The following is a 16905-nucleotide window of genomic DNA, read 5'->3' as shown; positions in this document are numbered from 1 at the left end:
TTTATAGAATATAGACCTCATCATATCCACCCTTAGACATCTCTTTTCCAAGATGCAAAGTCCTGGTCTTTTTAATTCTTCTCATATGGAAGCTGTTTTCATACCCCTAGTCATTTAAAAAAAAAAGAAAAGGAGTACTTGTGGCACCTTAGAGACTAACAAATTTATTGAGCATAAGCTTTCGTGAGCTACAGCTCACTTCATCGGATGCATTTGGTGGAAAATACAGTGGGGAGATCATTGAAAGTGATTGCATTCCACCAAATGCATCCGATGAAGTGAGCTGTAGCTCACGAAAGCTTATGCTCAAATAAATTTGTTAGTCCTCTAAGGTGCCACAAGTACTCCTTTTCTTTTTTGTGAAATACAGACTAACACGGCTGCTACTCTGAAACTAGTCATTTTCTCATTTCATCTTCTCTGTACCTTTTCCAATTTTAAACATATCTTTTTGAGATGGGATGGCCAGAAATGAATGCAGTACTCAAGGTGTGAGCATACCATAGATTTATTTAGTGGAATTATGATATTTACTCTATTATCTATCCCTTCCCTAATGGTTCCTAACTTGTTAGCTTTTTGACTGCCAGTGCACACTGAGCAGATGTTTTCAGAGAATGATCCACAGTGACTCCAAGACCTCTTTCTTGAGTGGTAACAGCTTATTTAGACCCCATTATTTTGTATTTGTAATTGGGATTATCTTTTCCAATGTGCATTACTTTGCATTTATCAACAATGAATTTCAGCTGCCATTTTGTTGCTCCGTCACCAAGTTTTGTGAGATCCCTTTGTAACTCTTCACGGTTTGCCTTTGGACATAACTGTCTGCAAACTTTGCAGCTCACTGTTTACCCCTTCTTCCAGATCATTTCTGGATATGTTAAGCAGCACAGGTACCAACACAGATCCCTGGGAGACCCCACTATTCATCTCTCTCCACTGTGAAAATTGACCATTTATTCCTACCCTTAACTTCTTATCTTTTAACCAGTGACTGATCCATGAGAGGACCTTCCCTTTTGTCCCATGTCTGCTTACTTTGTTTAAGAGCCTCTGCTCAGGAACTTTGTCAAAGGCTGTCTGAAAGTCCAAGTCCAGTGGTTCACCCTATCCACATGTGTGTTGACCCCCTAAAAAGTATTCTAATAGATTGGTGGACATGATTTCTCTTCACAAAAGGCATGTTGACTCTTCTCCTACAAATTGTGTCCATCTGTGTGCCTGATAATTTTGTTCTTTACTATAGTTTCAACCAATTTGCCTGGTACTGATGTTAGGCTTACCAGCCTGTAATTGTCAGCATCACCTCATAGCCTTTTAAAAAAATTTGTGTTACACTAGCTATCCTCCAGACATCTGGTTCAGAAACTGATTTAAGTGATAGGTTCACACCATGATTAGTAGTTCTGCAATTTCATATTTGAGGTCCTTCAGCCTTTTTCTAAAACCTCCGCTATTGATACCTCAATATTGGACAGTTCCTCAGATTTGTCACCTAAGAGGAATATGTAAGTTATGGGAATCTTTCTCACATCCTCGGCAGTGAAAACCAATGCAAAAAATTTATTTAGCTTCTCTGCAATGGCATTAGCTTCCTTGAGTACTCCTTTAGTACCTTGGTCGTCCAGTGGCCCCATTGATTGTTTGTCAGGCTTCCTGCTTCTGATGTACTTAACATTTTTTTTGTCCCAAACTGTAAAAAAATAATAGGATCAGGTTGAGGAAGGCAGCAGGCCAGTCTTAACCCCATCAGCAGCAGCTTTCTGGCTGCTCAACGCACGCACCCATAGACTCTCTGCCTCTCTGTGCTCATCTCTCCAAGCATTGCTCCAGCTTAGCTCTTCCACAGCTGCAGGCCAGATTCCATCCTGAACCGCAGTGTTGTTCCCGTCATGATCCAGCCTTGTTCCTGACTCAGAACCAGCCCTGCTCCTGCCTTTTTCTGACTCCTGGTAACCTGGCTCCAACCTCAGCTCTGATTCCTGACTCCAAGTCTGTCTCAACCTATGGCACTAGCATTCGGACTCTGACCACTAGGCCTGACTTCCATTCCAACCTGGTCTACTGATAGCATGTGTGTACACACATGCACACTTATCCACTGAAGTCAGTGGAGATGAACACCAGGTATGAATCTGGCCCATTCAGTTTAGGTATTGTGGGCTCATACACAAAGAGTCAAATTCAGCCTAGACATAAGCAGTTGAAGTCAATGAGAAATGAAGAGTCTCAAAGTAGAATTGACTTTGATCCTAAGTGGAGGCAGGAAGATAGGATAAACCCCTTATGGAGTGATCTGCCGCAGCATTCGCCCTTGTCACATATTATTTTAAATTACATACATTTTGATTACATTTGGTGCATTCCAAAAGAAGAAGTTCTGAGCCAACTGAAAGTTATATGAAGCAGGGATAGTTCAGCAGTACTATAAGCAGGGCTCATATTCACCACAGATGGGAAAATCATCTAGTCTTTCTCCAGTTTCTACATTCTACTCACCTCTATTATGCACTGTAGATGCATTTTCACTTCAATGAAACTAACTTTGTGAAATAAAATACAATGCCTACCAGAATTTTTAATACAAGTTAATAAGTAGCCTGAGCTGTGGATGAAGTTGGGAGGAAGATGCGATTATAATAAAACCTTTTGTTTCTCTTTTGTCTCTCTGCTGGGAATCTACTCCCTCTGCTTCTCCATGCGAAGTTTCTTCAACCTAGTTACTTTTTTGTGAACAAGTCAGGATACTGGAAACCTGTTCTACAAAAAAAAAATGGGGGCATAACATTTATTGCGAATAGACCCTTGGAATTTGCATCCTTTGTCAAGTCATTGCCCTAAAACAAGTGGTATTTGCAATAAAATCATAAAAAAGCTCAGTTTTAACTATATCCTCCAGACATGCAGCATATAGGGGATCACCTTTTCTCCCTCTTGCCCCTTGATCCCGTGTGCTTAAATGCTTTGTGGAATAGTGACGGACTCCTTAATCAGGGCCTATAACAAGCTGAGGCTTCATGCTTCAGTGAATCAACAGGACAGACAGTCAATATTTGCTGACATGATGAATGAACCAGAGAATCCTGCTCCCTTCAATTAAAGTCAGCATTCTTTCATTCTTTCAATATTGTGTACGTAGCACAGTCAGTTTTTCCAGTAATTTGAGTCTAAAACTTACAGTCAAGCTTAACAAAAAGCAATGCAAAACAAACAAAAAAATAAACCAAGCTATAGTGAAAAAGCTAAATCAGGATCAAACAGCACCCACATTTAAACTAATCAGATAATGTGAGAGATGGAGTTCCAAAGTCTTTGGTGAAATCTGTAACTTTAGGTTTGAACCATGGAAACTAAAAAGGTTTTTCTATCTTCTATCTATTTCTATAATACTTGATTACATTTGGGAGTGGGGATGTGTAAGTAATACTAAGGGTAAAACAATAAGCAGTATAAAGTAATGACATCAAAATTCAGCCACTGATAAATCTTTAAGTAGTATAACATTTCTCATTTCACATCCGCATTCATAAATTTGATTGAATCGCTTATACTTCCTTTGAAGAGCAAGAGGAGGACAAAAGACACAGGAGGCAGGGTTGGGATGGAACCTGGAGACAGAAGGCAAATATTTATGTTGTAGCAAAGATGATTTTTGTGAAGATTTGGGAGAAAAACTCCAATTGACCTCAACAAGCTCCGATGCTTCAATCCTGCAAGCACAGTAGTCCCATTGTAAGCAGTGAGACTAGTCATGCAAGTAAATTTAAGCATGAGTGTGTTTTCTAGAAAGGGGTGTTTGACAGGATGTATAAACCCAGCACTAGAACTGATGGGATTAGGAGCAACTCTGTGCCCAAGTGACACCCTCCAGCTGCACCTGTACACCATGCTCCGGCTGTAGGCAGAGCTTAAGAGGGAACCAGACAAGGCAGAGAAAGAGCCAAGCCTAATCACTCCTGAGGAAGGGCAATGCAGAAACTGGAGAGGAAGAGGCTGCCAAGCCCAGGGGGGCTGAAGGTTCAGTTGGTACCTTTTCTCTCACTACTTTGCAACAGACTGCAAGATTTTGACAAGAGAGTGGGTGGTAGGAAGATGCCCAGGCAGGCAGCCTTAAGGCACCCTTGGGTACTGGATATTTGGTAACCCTTACAAGGTCCTGGACCAGAGCCTAGTGGAATGGGAAGGCCTGGGATCCACTACCAACCCTCTTTGTCGATTAAGTAGGGTTGACAACCCTCACCTTCTAGACTTCTCCCTAATGCTCCTCTGCAGCATATTTAAAGATACAAGTACTGTAGAGTACACCCCACATTATCAATTATCTCTCTGACTTCCTACTGTCTTATAATGTGACCTGGAGGCGGGAGGTCCCCTCAATGAAAACTGGCAGAGGACATACCATAACTCACATCAGGCCTGACACACACATTGCACCAACACACTGTTATCATAATCTAAATCTAAAAGGTATCATGTCCATTATAATATGCACACTTATAACACACTTGTCATTACTACTGTTGCATGATGCACATACAGGTGCTCTACAAAGGATTATAGATGTGTGCTGGAAATTAAAGGTGTTTTGCAAGCAGGCAGTCCAGCCTGTTTTAGACAAAGGAATGTTGTTTCACGTATTTTCCTGTGTCCCCAATGTAAATGGAACCAGGTAATACCTCAGAAGACAATGAAAAGTACATCTACATGTAAGGTAAATGAAGCCACCAAGCTAAACAAACATGCGAGAAGACCACTTAACACTCACAGCAGGGGATGGTGCCTGAACACTCCCAAGAAGACTTCCTGACTCTTCTTGAAACAGAGACAACAGACTTTGGGAAATATAAGCAGAAAGAGAGAGCCATTTTGGCATCCATCACCTAGGGACAAAGGTGGGGAGCCCTTTGAGCTCATAAAAAGTGGACCCTTTTGCCCTGAAAATGAAGAGTAGCTGGAACTGATTATAGATGAGAAGCCTGCTTAGACAAAGCCTGTAACTTGCTCAAGTTAAGTTTTAGTCACTAGAAAGTGTGTTTTGTGTTGTTTTACTGATAAACATATGTGTCTTCTGTTCTTACTTATTACTACTTAAATATTTGTCCTTTGTTAATAAACTTATGTTTGTTTTATTACAAAACCTTCTCAGTGTTATTAAACTGAAGGGTAATGTCCTCAGCTGAGCTAACAGGCTGGTGAGTCCTCCATCTCTTTGGAGGCAGAGAACTTAATAATGTCTGTGAACATCCAGTGAGAGGCCTGGACACTGTAGAAAGACGTATCTGGGGAATGCAGGAATTGGAGCTCACTGACTGTTACCTGCAAGTCAAGGTTGGGACTGTCATAGTCCTGAGGAGTTTGCTGGCAAGACAGACATGCTCATGTGTCAGGATGCTGACATGCAGCTTAGCAACAGCAAAGCTCACTCTTACTGAAGAAGAGTGGTAACACCGTTCTGGGTGACCTGAACAAGACATCACATATACACTTTGGATATATAGATAAAAAGAGAATGTCACTCCGCTTTGTACTAGCTCAGCTTGGTATTAAAAACAGAAGATACTGACAAACATTAGTTATAATGAATTAGCTAGTGCTACAGCCCCAATGTCCCCCGCAATAATTTCTGTTCAAAATTATGCCTGTTTTGGGAACTGAAAGAATAGAGCACAAGTAATTAACTATAGCTTCCCGAAAACCTTCTTCTCATCCAAAATGCTTTTGTTTTGTGAACTATGAAATATATTGGTTCCAAAGATTTACTTCCAGGAGGTTGGTAGTTTGCTAAGATCAGTTCTGTAACATTGCTAGTGAATGACTGCTCCCAAGCCACTGTTCAATAATTTATTTGTTTCACCTTTAAAACAGTTTATCTTAGCATCTTAACTTTTAGCATTCTCATGAGAAACCACATTCATTAAGGATTATTTTATTCCTTACAGTCAGATAAAGTTTTAAATGAAGTTTGTTGCCTTGCTGTTAATACTAAAGGGAATGGCAGAAGTTTGTTGCCATGCTGTTAATACTAAAGGGAACATTTAAACATACCAGCTTTGAACTTTCACATTCTCAAACAAAAATCCTGTTCCCCTGCCTCTGACTTAATTTTGCAAATGTTAAACCTACCTTTTCTCAATAGCCAGCTAGGTGAGCTTCAGAAATGGGTAGCTCAAAATGTTGGAGGATCACTAAGCTTCATATTTTCTCAAAACAGATGTGGACAGATTTTAGATTTTAAGCTTGATAGAGGGGAAGATTTTCCTGAAGCAATGGTTCTTAACCAAAGTACAAATATTTAATAAAAAGAAAAGGAGGACTTGTGGCACCTTAGAGACTAACAAATTTATTTGACCATAAGCTTTCGTGAGTTACAGGTCACTTCCTCAGATGCATTCAGTGGAAAACAGTGGGAAGATTTAATACACAGAGAACATGAAACAATGCATGTAATCATACACACTGTAACAAGACTGATCAGATAAGGTGAGCTATTACCAGCAGGAGAGCGGAGGGGAAAAAAACTTTCGTAGTGATAATCAAGGTGGGGCATTTCCATCAGTTGACAAGAACGTCTGAGGAACAGCGCGCGGGGAGACAATAATATTTAATGTTACTCCATCAGGAAAGAATTTTGGAGAAAAAATAACTGAAAAATATATAAAAGTGCTCTTATAGATCACAGAATGAAAAAGTACCTTTTTACAACATCTTCACCATTCCAACATGCTAGTCCATCAGCAGCTGCGAACTCATTGATACACAGCTGATCAGCCAGACCTCCATTGAATGTCTTGTACAGCCGTAGACTGTTCATAAATTCTCTACCAAAACAAACAAACACAGGTAAAATAATTAACATAATCAATTAATAATAATGAGCAATCAAACTGCCACATTGTTACAAGAAATCAAAGAATGTGCCACTTTTTGTCACTCTGTCTATTGGCTCTCATTTATTAATCAATTCATCAATATCCTGTTTAGATATATTAGTTGCTTTGAAAAAAAAAAAGACTATTCAGTCAGTGAAAGTCAAACCAAATCACAGATGACTGCTATGGGAGGCAACACTACATGTGTACCAATAAGCTAATATTTCCAAAAATGTATGTCTAAAGGTAGGCTTCTAACTCCAGTACTTAGCTACCTACATAAGTGGCCTGATTTTCAGAAGTAATGAATATCCAGTACCTCTTTACTGACTTCAAACTATTATACAAAGACTATCTATTGGTTGTGGTTCATGGGGCAGATGAAGTTTTGGGTAAGACAGGTTTAGGGTAGAGATGGTATTTTTTGGCTGTTTAAATCACTATTTGGGTAATTTATTTCAATTTTTGTGGCACGTTATGCTGTTGGAGTATTATTTTATGTATTTATTTTAAATAATTGTCAAGGTGCCTAGAATTGGGGACAGATTCTATACTGAAATAAAACAATAAATACCTATTAAATTACTGGACTTAATTGGTAACTGGACTATGATATTCATTTTTATAAACTATTTGCTAGTGTAATGAAAATCTCACAATGGAAGACCTATACCTGATGTGAAAATATAAATATGTATTTATTATGATTCAACATTTCACAATATGTAGGATTATCTATGACCTACAGATATGCAGAAAGTCATCAGTGCAATACTCACTGCCCTGCAAACCAACAAGCATCACTCTGTTAACTTCTGCATGGTGGTTGGAGACCGACAAAATTATGCTACAAATGTTGTATGCTTGAACAACATGATGCTTAAAAAGAGTATGAAGAATAAGTTCTATTAAGTGCTATCCATTTGAAATTAAACAAATGAAAGTGTTTTATATAGTCAGTCATTTAAAAAACAACATTTTTATCTAAAGATACAGGGTAGATGAAATAATATCTTTTATTGAACCAACTTCTGCTGCTGAAAGAGAGAAACTTTCAAGCTACACAGAGCTCTTCTTCAGGTCTGGGAAAGGTACTCAGAGTGTCACAAAGTGGAACAGATTGTTTAGCATAAGTAGTTAACACATATTCTGAGACCATTCAAGGTGAAATGGTCTTTTAACACCTCTGCAGTCATACACAAAAAAGGGGGTTAGTGGGTTCAGATTGGTTGTAATAAGCCATAAATCCAGAATGTTTATTAAGACCATGATTTTTAGTGTCTAGCAAAGTTATTAATTTTAGGTCTTGCCTACACAACACAGTTTTGTCAACAAAACAATGGAGGTGTACACACTGCATTGTTCCTCCCACCAATTTAACTCCCCTGCTATGCTGAGATCATAAAACCACCTTGACCAGCAGCACAGAGCTTTTTGCAACGAAGTTAGAGCACCGCAGTGTCAGTGTAGACATAGCACTTACTTACGTTGCCCTAAGTGGCCTCTTGGTGTATCACAAGGACCATCATAACCACTCTAGTCATCAGTTTCAACTCCACTGCCCTTCAGCCAGCTACAGAGGCATGCGCTCCTCCTTTAAAGCCCCAGGAATTTTTGAAATTCTACTTCCTGTTTGCTCGATGTGGAGAAGCTACATAGAATCTCCCCAGCTGACCATGGCAGCTTCCCACAGCAAATGAGCTCCCACCTGGAGTACTCCAAAGCTGCTGGATCCATTGGGTCTGTGGGGAGAAGAGTCTGTGCAATCACAGCTCTGATCCAGCTGTAGGACCATTAGACTTACAAGCAGATTGCTTTTGGCATGGAGGAGAAGGGGCATGAAAGAGACATGCAGCAGTGCTGTGCTAAGATCAAGGAGCTGAGGCAGGTATACCAGAAAATAAGGGAGGCCAACTCTCATTCTGGTGTGGCACTGAAAACATGCCACTTTTACAAGGAGCTGCAAGCCATCCTCGGTGGTGACCCCACCTCCACGGCCAAAAGCCCCATGGATACTTCACTGGCCATTGTCTCCAGTAGCCCCAGAGTTAACCCCATGAATGAAGTGGTGGATAAGGAGGTTGAGTTGGAGAAGGATGGGGGATAGGTGAGAGGGACATCCGGTGGCATGAGAAGCCAGGACCTTTTTTTGACTCTACTTCCAGCAGTCCAGCTCTGGCGTGCCTGAAGCAGGGAAGGGGAGCTCCAGTAAGTACTCATGGCAGACTTCCCAACTCCAAATTGATTTGCAACTGACTGGTAGCAGTCTGGAGTTGTGAACTTAGACATAGCTACTGCCACACACTTTTCCATTGTGAAGGCAGCTCTCATTTTGGGGTCTTTGTGCCTCAGGATAGGGATAAGCTCCACACACAGTTCAAAAAAGGTGGCTTTGCGCATCCGAACATTCTTCAGCCACTGCTCAGTATTCCATACCTGCATCACAATTGGATCCCACCACTCAGTGCTTGTTTCCTAAGTCTAATACAAAGGATGTTGAGCTGTTCTATTTTATTTCCAAGCACAGCATTGAAAAACACTGATTTGCCACCATTAACTGAAAAAGAGGGGAGAAACTGAAATAAAATTAACTAAATAGGTAGGAAATTGGGAAGCAGCAGTAGAAAATAATATTAAGATGCATAAGTTAACAAATAGTATATATTAAAGAAATAAGGTGATGTTTTATAGTTTAAAAGTCTGGTCATTTTAAGTGTGGAATCAATGTTGGGTACAGCCAAGGACAGTCAGTGTTCCAAGCAGTTCAGCCTATGACTGGTGTGTAGCTGGACAAATATGGGCTGACGTTAGGTAAAGGTCACTCCAAAACTGTAATGAAGGGTAAGTCAGGCATACTCAGTCCAAAAACATGTGAAGGTCACCATAGATTTAGCAGGTCTATAAATACGGACCAATCGGAGGTGGTCTGAAGGTGATTGGAGGATAGATATGCTAATAGTAGGATTGAAAAATAAGCCAATCAGAACAGGCCAAAAACTGTACATAAGGCAGAGAGCAGGCAGGCAAAAGTTAGTCAAGATAGGAGCAGGAGAAGAAGACCCAGAAGAGATCAGAAGAAACCTAAAAGAGCAAAGAAATCAGAACCTGCAGCAGAGGCAACCACAGAGTGACGGCAATAGCCACAGGATGCTGGGACAGAGAAGAAAAGGATCCTTAAGACATAGCAGATGGAAGAAGACTATAGAGAATAAGCATGCTAGTCATAGAATAGAAATATGGTTAATGAATGTGTATGCTTGGGATAATAAAGATGAGTGTCTGTGATGAGTATGTTCATGTTACTTACTATGTATAAAGCTTAGAGTTTATTAAGATTGCTGTCTGTGTCCGACATATGACTGATCAACATGTGCAGAACATAATCCCTTGAGCCTTTTCAACTGCATGACATTACAGTCTTGGGTACTTTAACTTGTATACCTGTGCTAAGGGATTTATGTTTATATTTTAATTCAGGTTTAGATTAACTGTACTAGGGAAGATTAATTAAAGATAAATAAAGAAAACACTTTGTTTTGGAAAATAACTGCCTGGGTGTCAATCTTTTGAGCAAAGGATTGAGCAATGTATCCATTTTCTCCCAAGGGAGAACAGATCTAGTCTGTTCTAAAAGGTTTCCTGAAAGGCATACAGAAATCTCTGGTAAACCTTGGCAATTTCACTAGGGCGGGCCCGCTCCTTTCACCTTGCAGAAAGAGATAATATAGGTTAACATTTGGGGAATCCAGAAGCAACAGAAGGACCCCTGAGCCCAACAGTGACAGTCCACCATGTGCAGCTGCTCTGTGAATGCCAACATCAATCTTAAATTGTTTCTTTCCATGACACACAGTAGGGCAGGGACCATGGATTCCTGAACAGATTCACAGCTCATAAAATACTGCAGGATCAGCAGTGTTGTGTTCATAAGACTCATCACAAGACTGGAGAGCAGCACAGATCCATGTTTTCAGGCAGAGATGACAAGCACAAAGTTTACAGGGGCAGCTGAAAAACCGCACAAAACGTAGTTGGAATCCCAAAGAATAATGAGAGAGAAAAAATTGCATCATGGGATGGTAAGCCCGCCCCCATGATGTACTGCGATACATTCACAGAACTGCTAGCAGCAGAAGATGGCAATTTGTACACTGGGATAGCTACCTATGATGCACTGCTCTCTTTGTTGGTGTGAGTGCACCAACTGTGGAAGCGCTTCGCTGACACAAGGGATGTTGTGTGAACACGCACAAGCGATTTAATTACAGCAGTTTATGATAAGTCAACTTAAGTTATGTTGACTAATTCTGTAGTATATACCTGGCCTAAGATCCCAGACTCATCTTTCGAAGGTGTTGTGCAGGATTCCTTTGAGCATGAGGACTGAGAGGTCAGAGTACTTTTCATTCTGTCAAAAGTGTTCGCCCCTGAGTGATGTGGTGGTTTTGTCTTAATCATTCTTCTGTGTGAGTTCATTCCAGAGCACAATGAGTGTCTGGCTTCACTGACATAATTGTTATATAATAGCAAATGCACCACAATCAATCCATGCACAACACAGAAATGGAAATGTACACAGCTTTTAGTGTATTTTTGACAAATTGTTGAGAAAGAACAATTTTTCAGTGTATTAGTAAATATGTTCTGAGGCAAAGCGTCACTTAATACAAAAATAATAATGGATTTCAACCTCTCTAGATGTCTCACCAAAACTGGCAGAAGGGCATAGGGTTTAAATGTCAATATTTGAATCATCTTTTTCTAGATAAGATATCATTATAGGCAGCTGAACACAAATGTGTAATCGTAGTGAGCAGAAGCTACAGACCTTGCTTATCTGTTTATTTGAAAAAGCTGTGGAAATGTTCATTTTTGACTGTTTTAGTCCCTCATCACTCTGTAACATGTAGCTGCTATACATGTTTAGTGGTAAAGATATAAGCAAATTGTTTAGAAAATATGTTAATATTCAGTTTTATAATTAGTAAATTATGCTTTATTTACCTCAGGATTATTCGGTATCAAAAGCACAGAAATATTTGCTTTATTCCTGCAGCCACCGATTGTTAGAAAATATTGTCTTGGATATCAGCTGTCTAAATTATTATCTAGTGTTAACAGTAAGAAATATTTCAGCAGAGATAACAATGCACATTTTAAATGTAAGATTTCATCTCAAAATCCATTTGCAAACTACATGCTAGGAAACTACAACACTAGTAAAGATTTTAAAATACCTGTTATTAATGATACCTTGGACATTGATCCAATACTAGCCATAATGGGTGAAACTTCTGCCCTCAGTTGCAGTCTGCAAAAAGCAGCTGAAGACAATGAAAATGAACTGTCTCAGCTGCTCTACAAGTAGCCAATAGTACCCAGGAGGATACTAACAAATTTATTAGAGCATAAGCTTTCGTGAGCTTTGAAACTTCCTTTAAAAAAATAAATATATCCTCAACTGCCTAACTGTTCCATAGACAAACAGAATAAAAAAATACCACATGAACTGACTACTTTAGAAACAAATTTATTTCAAAACAATGGAAAAATTTTATAGATATAAAAACTGAAAACAGACATATTCTAGAAAATGTTTCTACTGCATTATGCCAGCATTCAATAATGGGTTGAAGAAGATTGTAAGGGAAAATAGGAATGGAAAGAACTTGCAGCCAGAGAGAACAGGGGAGACACTGGAGAATAGCACTGTCACCAGGAAAAGGCAGGTCTATGTGATCGGGGACTCTTTATTGAGAAGATAGACAGGCCTGTAACTAGAGCTGATCCTGAGAATAGAAGGGTGTGCTGTCTTCCGGGTGCTAAGATACGGGATGTAGACCTGAGGTTGAAAAGGATCCTAAAGGGAGCGGGAAAGAATCCCCTAATTATCCTTCATGTGGGAACAAATGATACGGCTAGATTCTCGCTGGAAAGTATTAAGGGAGACTATGCTAGGCTGGGGAAGACGCTTAAGGAAATTGAGGCTCAGGTGATCTTTAGCGGGATCCTTCCTGTTCCTAGAGAAGGGCAACAAAGGTCTGACAAGATTATGACTGTCAACAGATGGCTTAGGCAGTGGTGCTATAAGGAGGGCTTTGGGATGTATGACCACTGGGAGGCATTCACGGACAGAGGTCAGTTCTCTCAGGATGGACTTCATCTCAGTAGGGAAGGAAATAGACTTCTAGGATCGAGGCTGGCACAACTGATAAAGAGAGCTTTAAACTAGGAATTGGGGGGAGATGGATGGGAGATGTCCAGAAAATCTCCACGCCAGATTTTAGCATTGAGAGGGAAGAAGATGAAGTAAGAATGGATACAGCCGTGGGTAGGAGAATGTATATAAGGAGTGAGGGCGGTGTGGATACTAGTCTAATAGGTTATACTGGATGTAGAATGACTGTGCCTAATAGGGTACAAAATGTGAGCGAGGCCAAACAGCAAAAATTAAGATGTTTGTACACCAATGCGAGGAGTCTAGGTAACAAAATGGAGGAACTAGAGCTACTGGTGCAGGAAGTGAAACCAGATATCATAGGGATAACAGAAACATGGTGGAATAGTAGTCATGACTGGACTACAGGTATTGAAGAGTATGTGCTCTTTAGGAAAGACAGAAACAAAGATAAAGGGGGTGGAGTAGCATTGTATATCAATGATGAGGTAGAATGTAAAGAAATAAGAAGCGATGCAATGGATAAGACAGAGTCCGTCTGGGCAAAAATTACATTGGGGAAGAAAACTAGTAAAGCCTCTCCTACGATAGTGCTTGGGGTGTGCTATAGACCTCTGGGATCTAATTTGGATATGGATAGAGCCCTTTTTAATGTCTTTAATAAAGTAAATACTAATGGAAACTGCGTGATCATGGGAGACTTTAACTTCTCAGATATAGACTGGAGGACCAGTGCTAGTAATAATAATAGGGCTCAGATTTTCCTAGATGCGATAGCTGATGGATTCCTTCATCAAATAGTTGCTGAACCGACTAGAGGGGATGCCATTTTAGATTTAATTTTGGTGAGTAGCGAGGACCTCATAGAAGAAATGGTTGTAGGGGACAATCTTGGCTCAAGTGATCATGAGCTAATTCAGTTCAAACTAAATGGAAGGATTAACAAAAATAAATCTGCAACTAGGGTTTTTGATTTCAAAAGGGCTGACTTTCAAAAATTAAGGAAATTAGTTAGGGAAGTGGATTGGACTGAAAAACTTATGGATCTAAAGGTAGAGGAGGCCTGGGATTACTTTAAATCAAAGCTGCAGAAGCTATCGGAAGCCTGTATCCCAAGAAAGGGGAAAAAATTCATAGGAAGGAGTTGTAGACCAAGCTGGATGAGCAAGCATCTTAGAGAGGTGATTAAGAAGAAGCAGAAAGCATACAGGGAGTGGAAGATGGGAGGGATCAGCAAGGAAAGCTACCTAATTGAGGTCAGAACATGTAGGGATCAAGTGAGACAGGCTAAAAGTCGAGTAGAGTTGGACCTTGCAAAGGGAATTAAAACCAATAGTAAAAGGTTCTATAGCCATATAAATAAGAAGAAAACTAAGGAAGAAGTGAGAGCCGCTGAACACTGAGGAGGGAGTGGAGGTTAAAGATAATCTAGGCATGGCCCAATATCTAACAAATACTTTGCCTCAGTCTTTAATAAGGCTAAAGAGGATCTTGGGGATAATGGTAGCATGACAATGGGGAAGGAGGAGATAGAGGTAGATATTACCATATCAGAGGTAGAAGCGAAACTGAAACAGCTAATGGGACAAATCGGGGGGCCCAGATAATCTTCATCCAAGAATATTAAAGGAATTGGCACCTGAAATTGCAAGCCCATTAGCAAGAATTTTTAATGAATTGTAAACTCAGGAATAGTACCGAATGATTGGAGAATTGCTAATATAGTTCCTATTTTTAAGAAAGGAAAAAAAAGTGATCCGGGTAACTACAGGCCAGTTAGTTTGACATCTGTAGTATGCAAGGTCCTGGAAAAAATTTTGAAGGAGAAATTAGTTAAGGACATTGAAGTCAATGGTAAATGGGACAAAATACAACATGGTTTTACAAAAGGTAGATCGTGCCAAACCAACCTAATCTCCTTTTTTGAAAAAGTAACAGATTTTTTAGATAAAGGAAATGCAGTGGATCTAATTTACCTCGATTTCAGTAAGGCATTTGATACCGTGCCACATGGGGAATTATTAGTTAAATTGAAGAAGATGGGGATCAATATGAACATCAAAAGGTGGATAAGGAATTGGTTAAACGGGAGACTGCAACGGGTCCTACTGAAAGGCGAACTGTCAGGTTGGAGGGAGGTTACCAGTGGAGTTCCTCAGGGATCGGTTTTGGGACCAATCTTATTTAATCTTTTTATTACTGACCTTGACACAAAAAGTGGGAGTGTGCTAATAAAGTTTGCAGATGATACAAAGCTGGGAGGTATTGCCAATTCGGAGAAGGATCGGGATATTATACAGGAGGATCTGGATTACCTTGTAAACTGGAGTAATAGTAATAGGATGAAATTTAATAGTGAGAAGTGTAAGGTTATGCTTTTAGGGATTAATAACAAGAATTTTAGCTATAAGTTGGGGACGCATCAATTAGAAGTAACGGAAGAGCAGAAGGACCTTGGAGTATTGGTTGATCATAGGATGACTATGAGCTGCCAATGTGATATGGCTGTGAAAAAAGCTAATGCAGTTTTGGGATGCATCAGGAGAGGCATTTCCAGTAGGGATAAGGAGGTTTTAGTACCATTATACAAGGCACTGGTGAGACCTCACCTAGAATACTGTGTGCAGTTCTGGTCTCCCATGTTTAAAAAGGATGAATTCAAACTGGAGCAGGTACAGAGAAGGGCTACTAGGATGATCCGAGGAATGGAAAACTTGTCTTATGAAAGGAGACTTAAGGAGCTTGGCTTGTTTAGCCTAACTAAAAGAAGGTTAAGGGGAGATATGATTGCTCTCTATAAATATATCAGAGGGATAAATACAGGAGAGGGAGAGGAATTATTTCAGCTCAGCACCAATGTGGACACAAGAACAAATGGGTATAAACTGGCCATCAGGAAGTTTAGACTTGAAATCAGACAAAGGTTTTTAACCATCAGAGGAGTGAAGTTTTGGAATAGCCTTCCAAGGGAAGCAGTGGGGGCAAAAGATCTCTCTGGCTTTAAGATTCTACTCGATAAGTTTATGGAGGAGATGGTATGATGGGATAATGGGATTTTGGTAAGTAATTGATCTTTAAATATTCAGGGTAAATAGGCCAAATCCCCTGAGATGGGATATTAGATGGATGGGATCTGAGTTACTATAGAAAATTCTTTCCTGGGTATCTGGCTGGTGAATCTTGCCCATATGCTCAGGGTTTAGCTGATTGCCATATTTGGGGTCGGGAAGGAATTTTCCTCCAGGGCAAGATTGGGGAGAGGCCCTGGAGGTTTTCGCCTTCCTCTGTAGCATGGGGCATGGTTACTTGAGGGGAGGCTTCTCTGCTCCTTGAAGTCTTTGAACCATGATTTAGGGACTTCAATAGCTCAGACATGGTGAGGTTTTTCATAGGAGTGGGTGGGTGAGATTCTGTGGCCTGCGCTGTGCAGGAGGGTCGGACTAGATGATCAGAATGGTCCCCTTCTGCACCTTAGTATCTATGAAGTCTATGAATAATCAGTAACAATAAATAAAAAAGCTGAACAACTCACTTAATATTAATGATAGAATCTCACACAGCTGAAAGATAAACCTCACTGGCGCTTATGAAAGTTTCTTAGGTCCAGATTTTAAAGGTATTTTGGCATCACTCTGCTCAAAGTTGCAATGCCTAACTGACTTGGGGAGCCTAAGTCCCCATTGACTTTCAACATTGAGTGGACCAACTCCTAAATACCTGCCTGGTACATTGCTTATGTTGACATGAGTGCCTGCTCTATGCAACAGCATGCCATTTGATGATATTCTTAGCTACTGGAAGCTTCTTGCAGTCTCTGATGCTCAAGGTCCTACTTAGGTTTGCCAACTTTATAAT

At 40.1% G+C, this 16905-nt stretch overlaps 1 protein-coding gene across 1 annotated transcript in view; it reads right to left on the bottom strand.

Moving 5' to 3' along the window:
- The window catches only part of GPC5 (glypican 5), a 580092-nt gene that overhangs the window by 346342 nt on the left and 216845 nt on the right, over positions 1-16905 (bottom strand). The window contains 1 exon segment of the mRNA XM_038390981.2: positions 6696-6821. Within this exon segment, the coding sequence (XP_038246909.2) occupies positions 6696-6821 (126 nt within the window).

This window comes from Dermochelys coriacea, chromosome 1 (genome assembly GCF_009764565.3).
Source record: "Dermochelys coriacea isolate rDerCor1 chromosome 1, rDerCor1.pri.v4, whole genome shotgun sequence".
Taxonomy (NCBI): Eukaryota; Metazoa; Chordata; order Testudines; family Dermochelyidae; genus Dermochelys; species Dermochelys coriacea.
The sequence above is the reverse complement of the archived record's forward strand: the minus strand, read 5'-3'. Positions and strand labels throughout refer to the sequence as shown.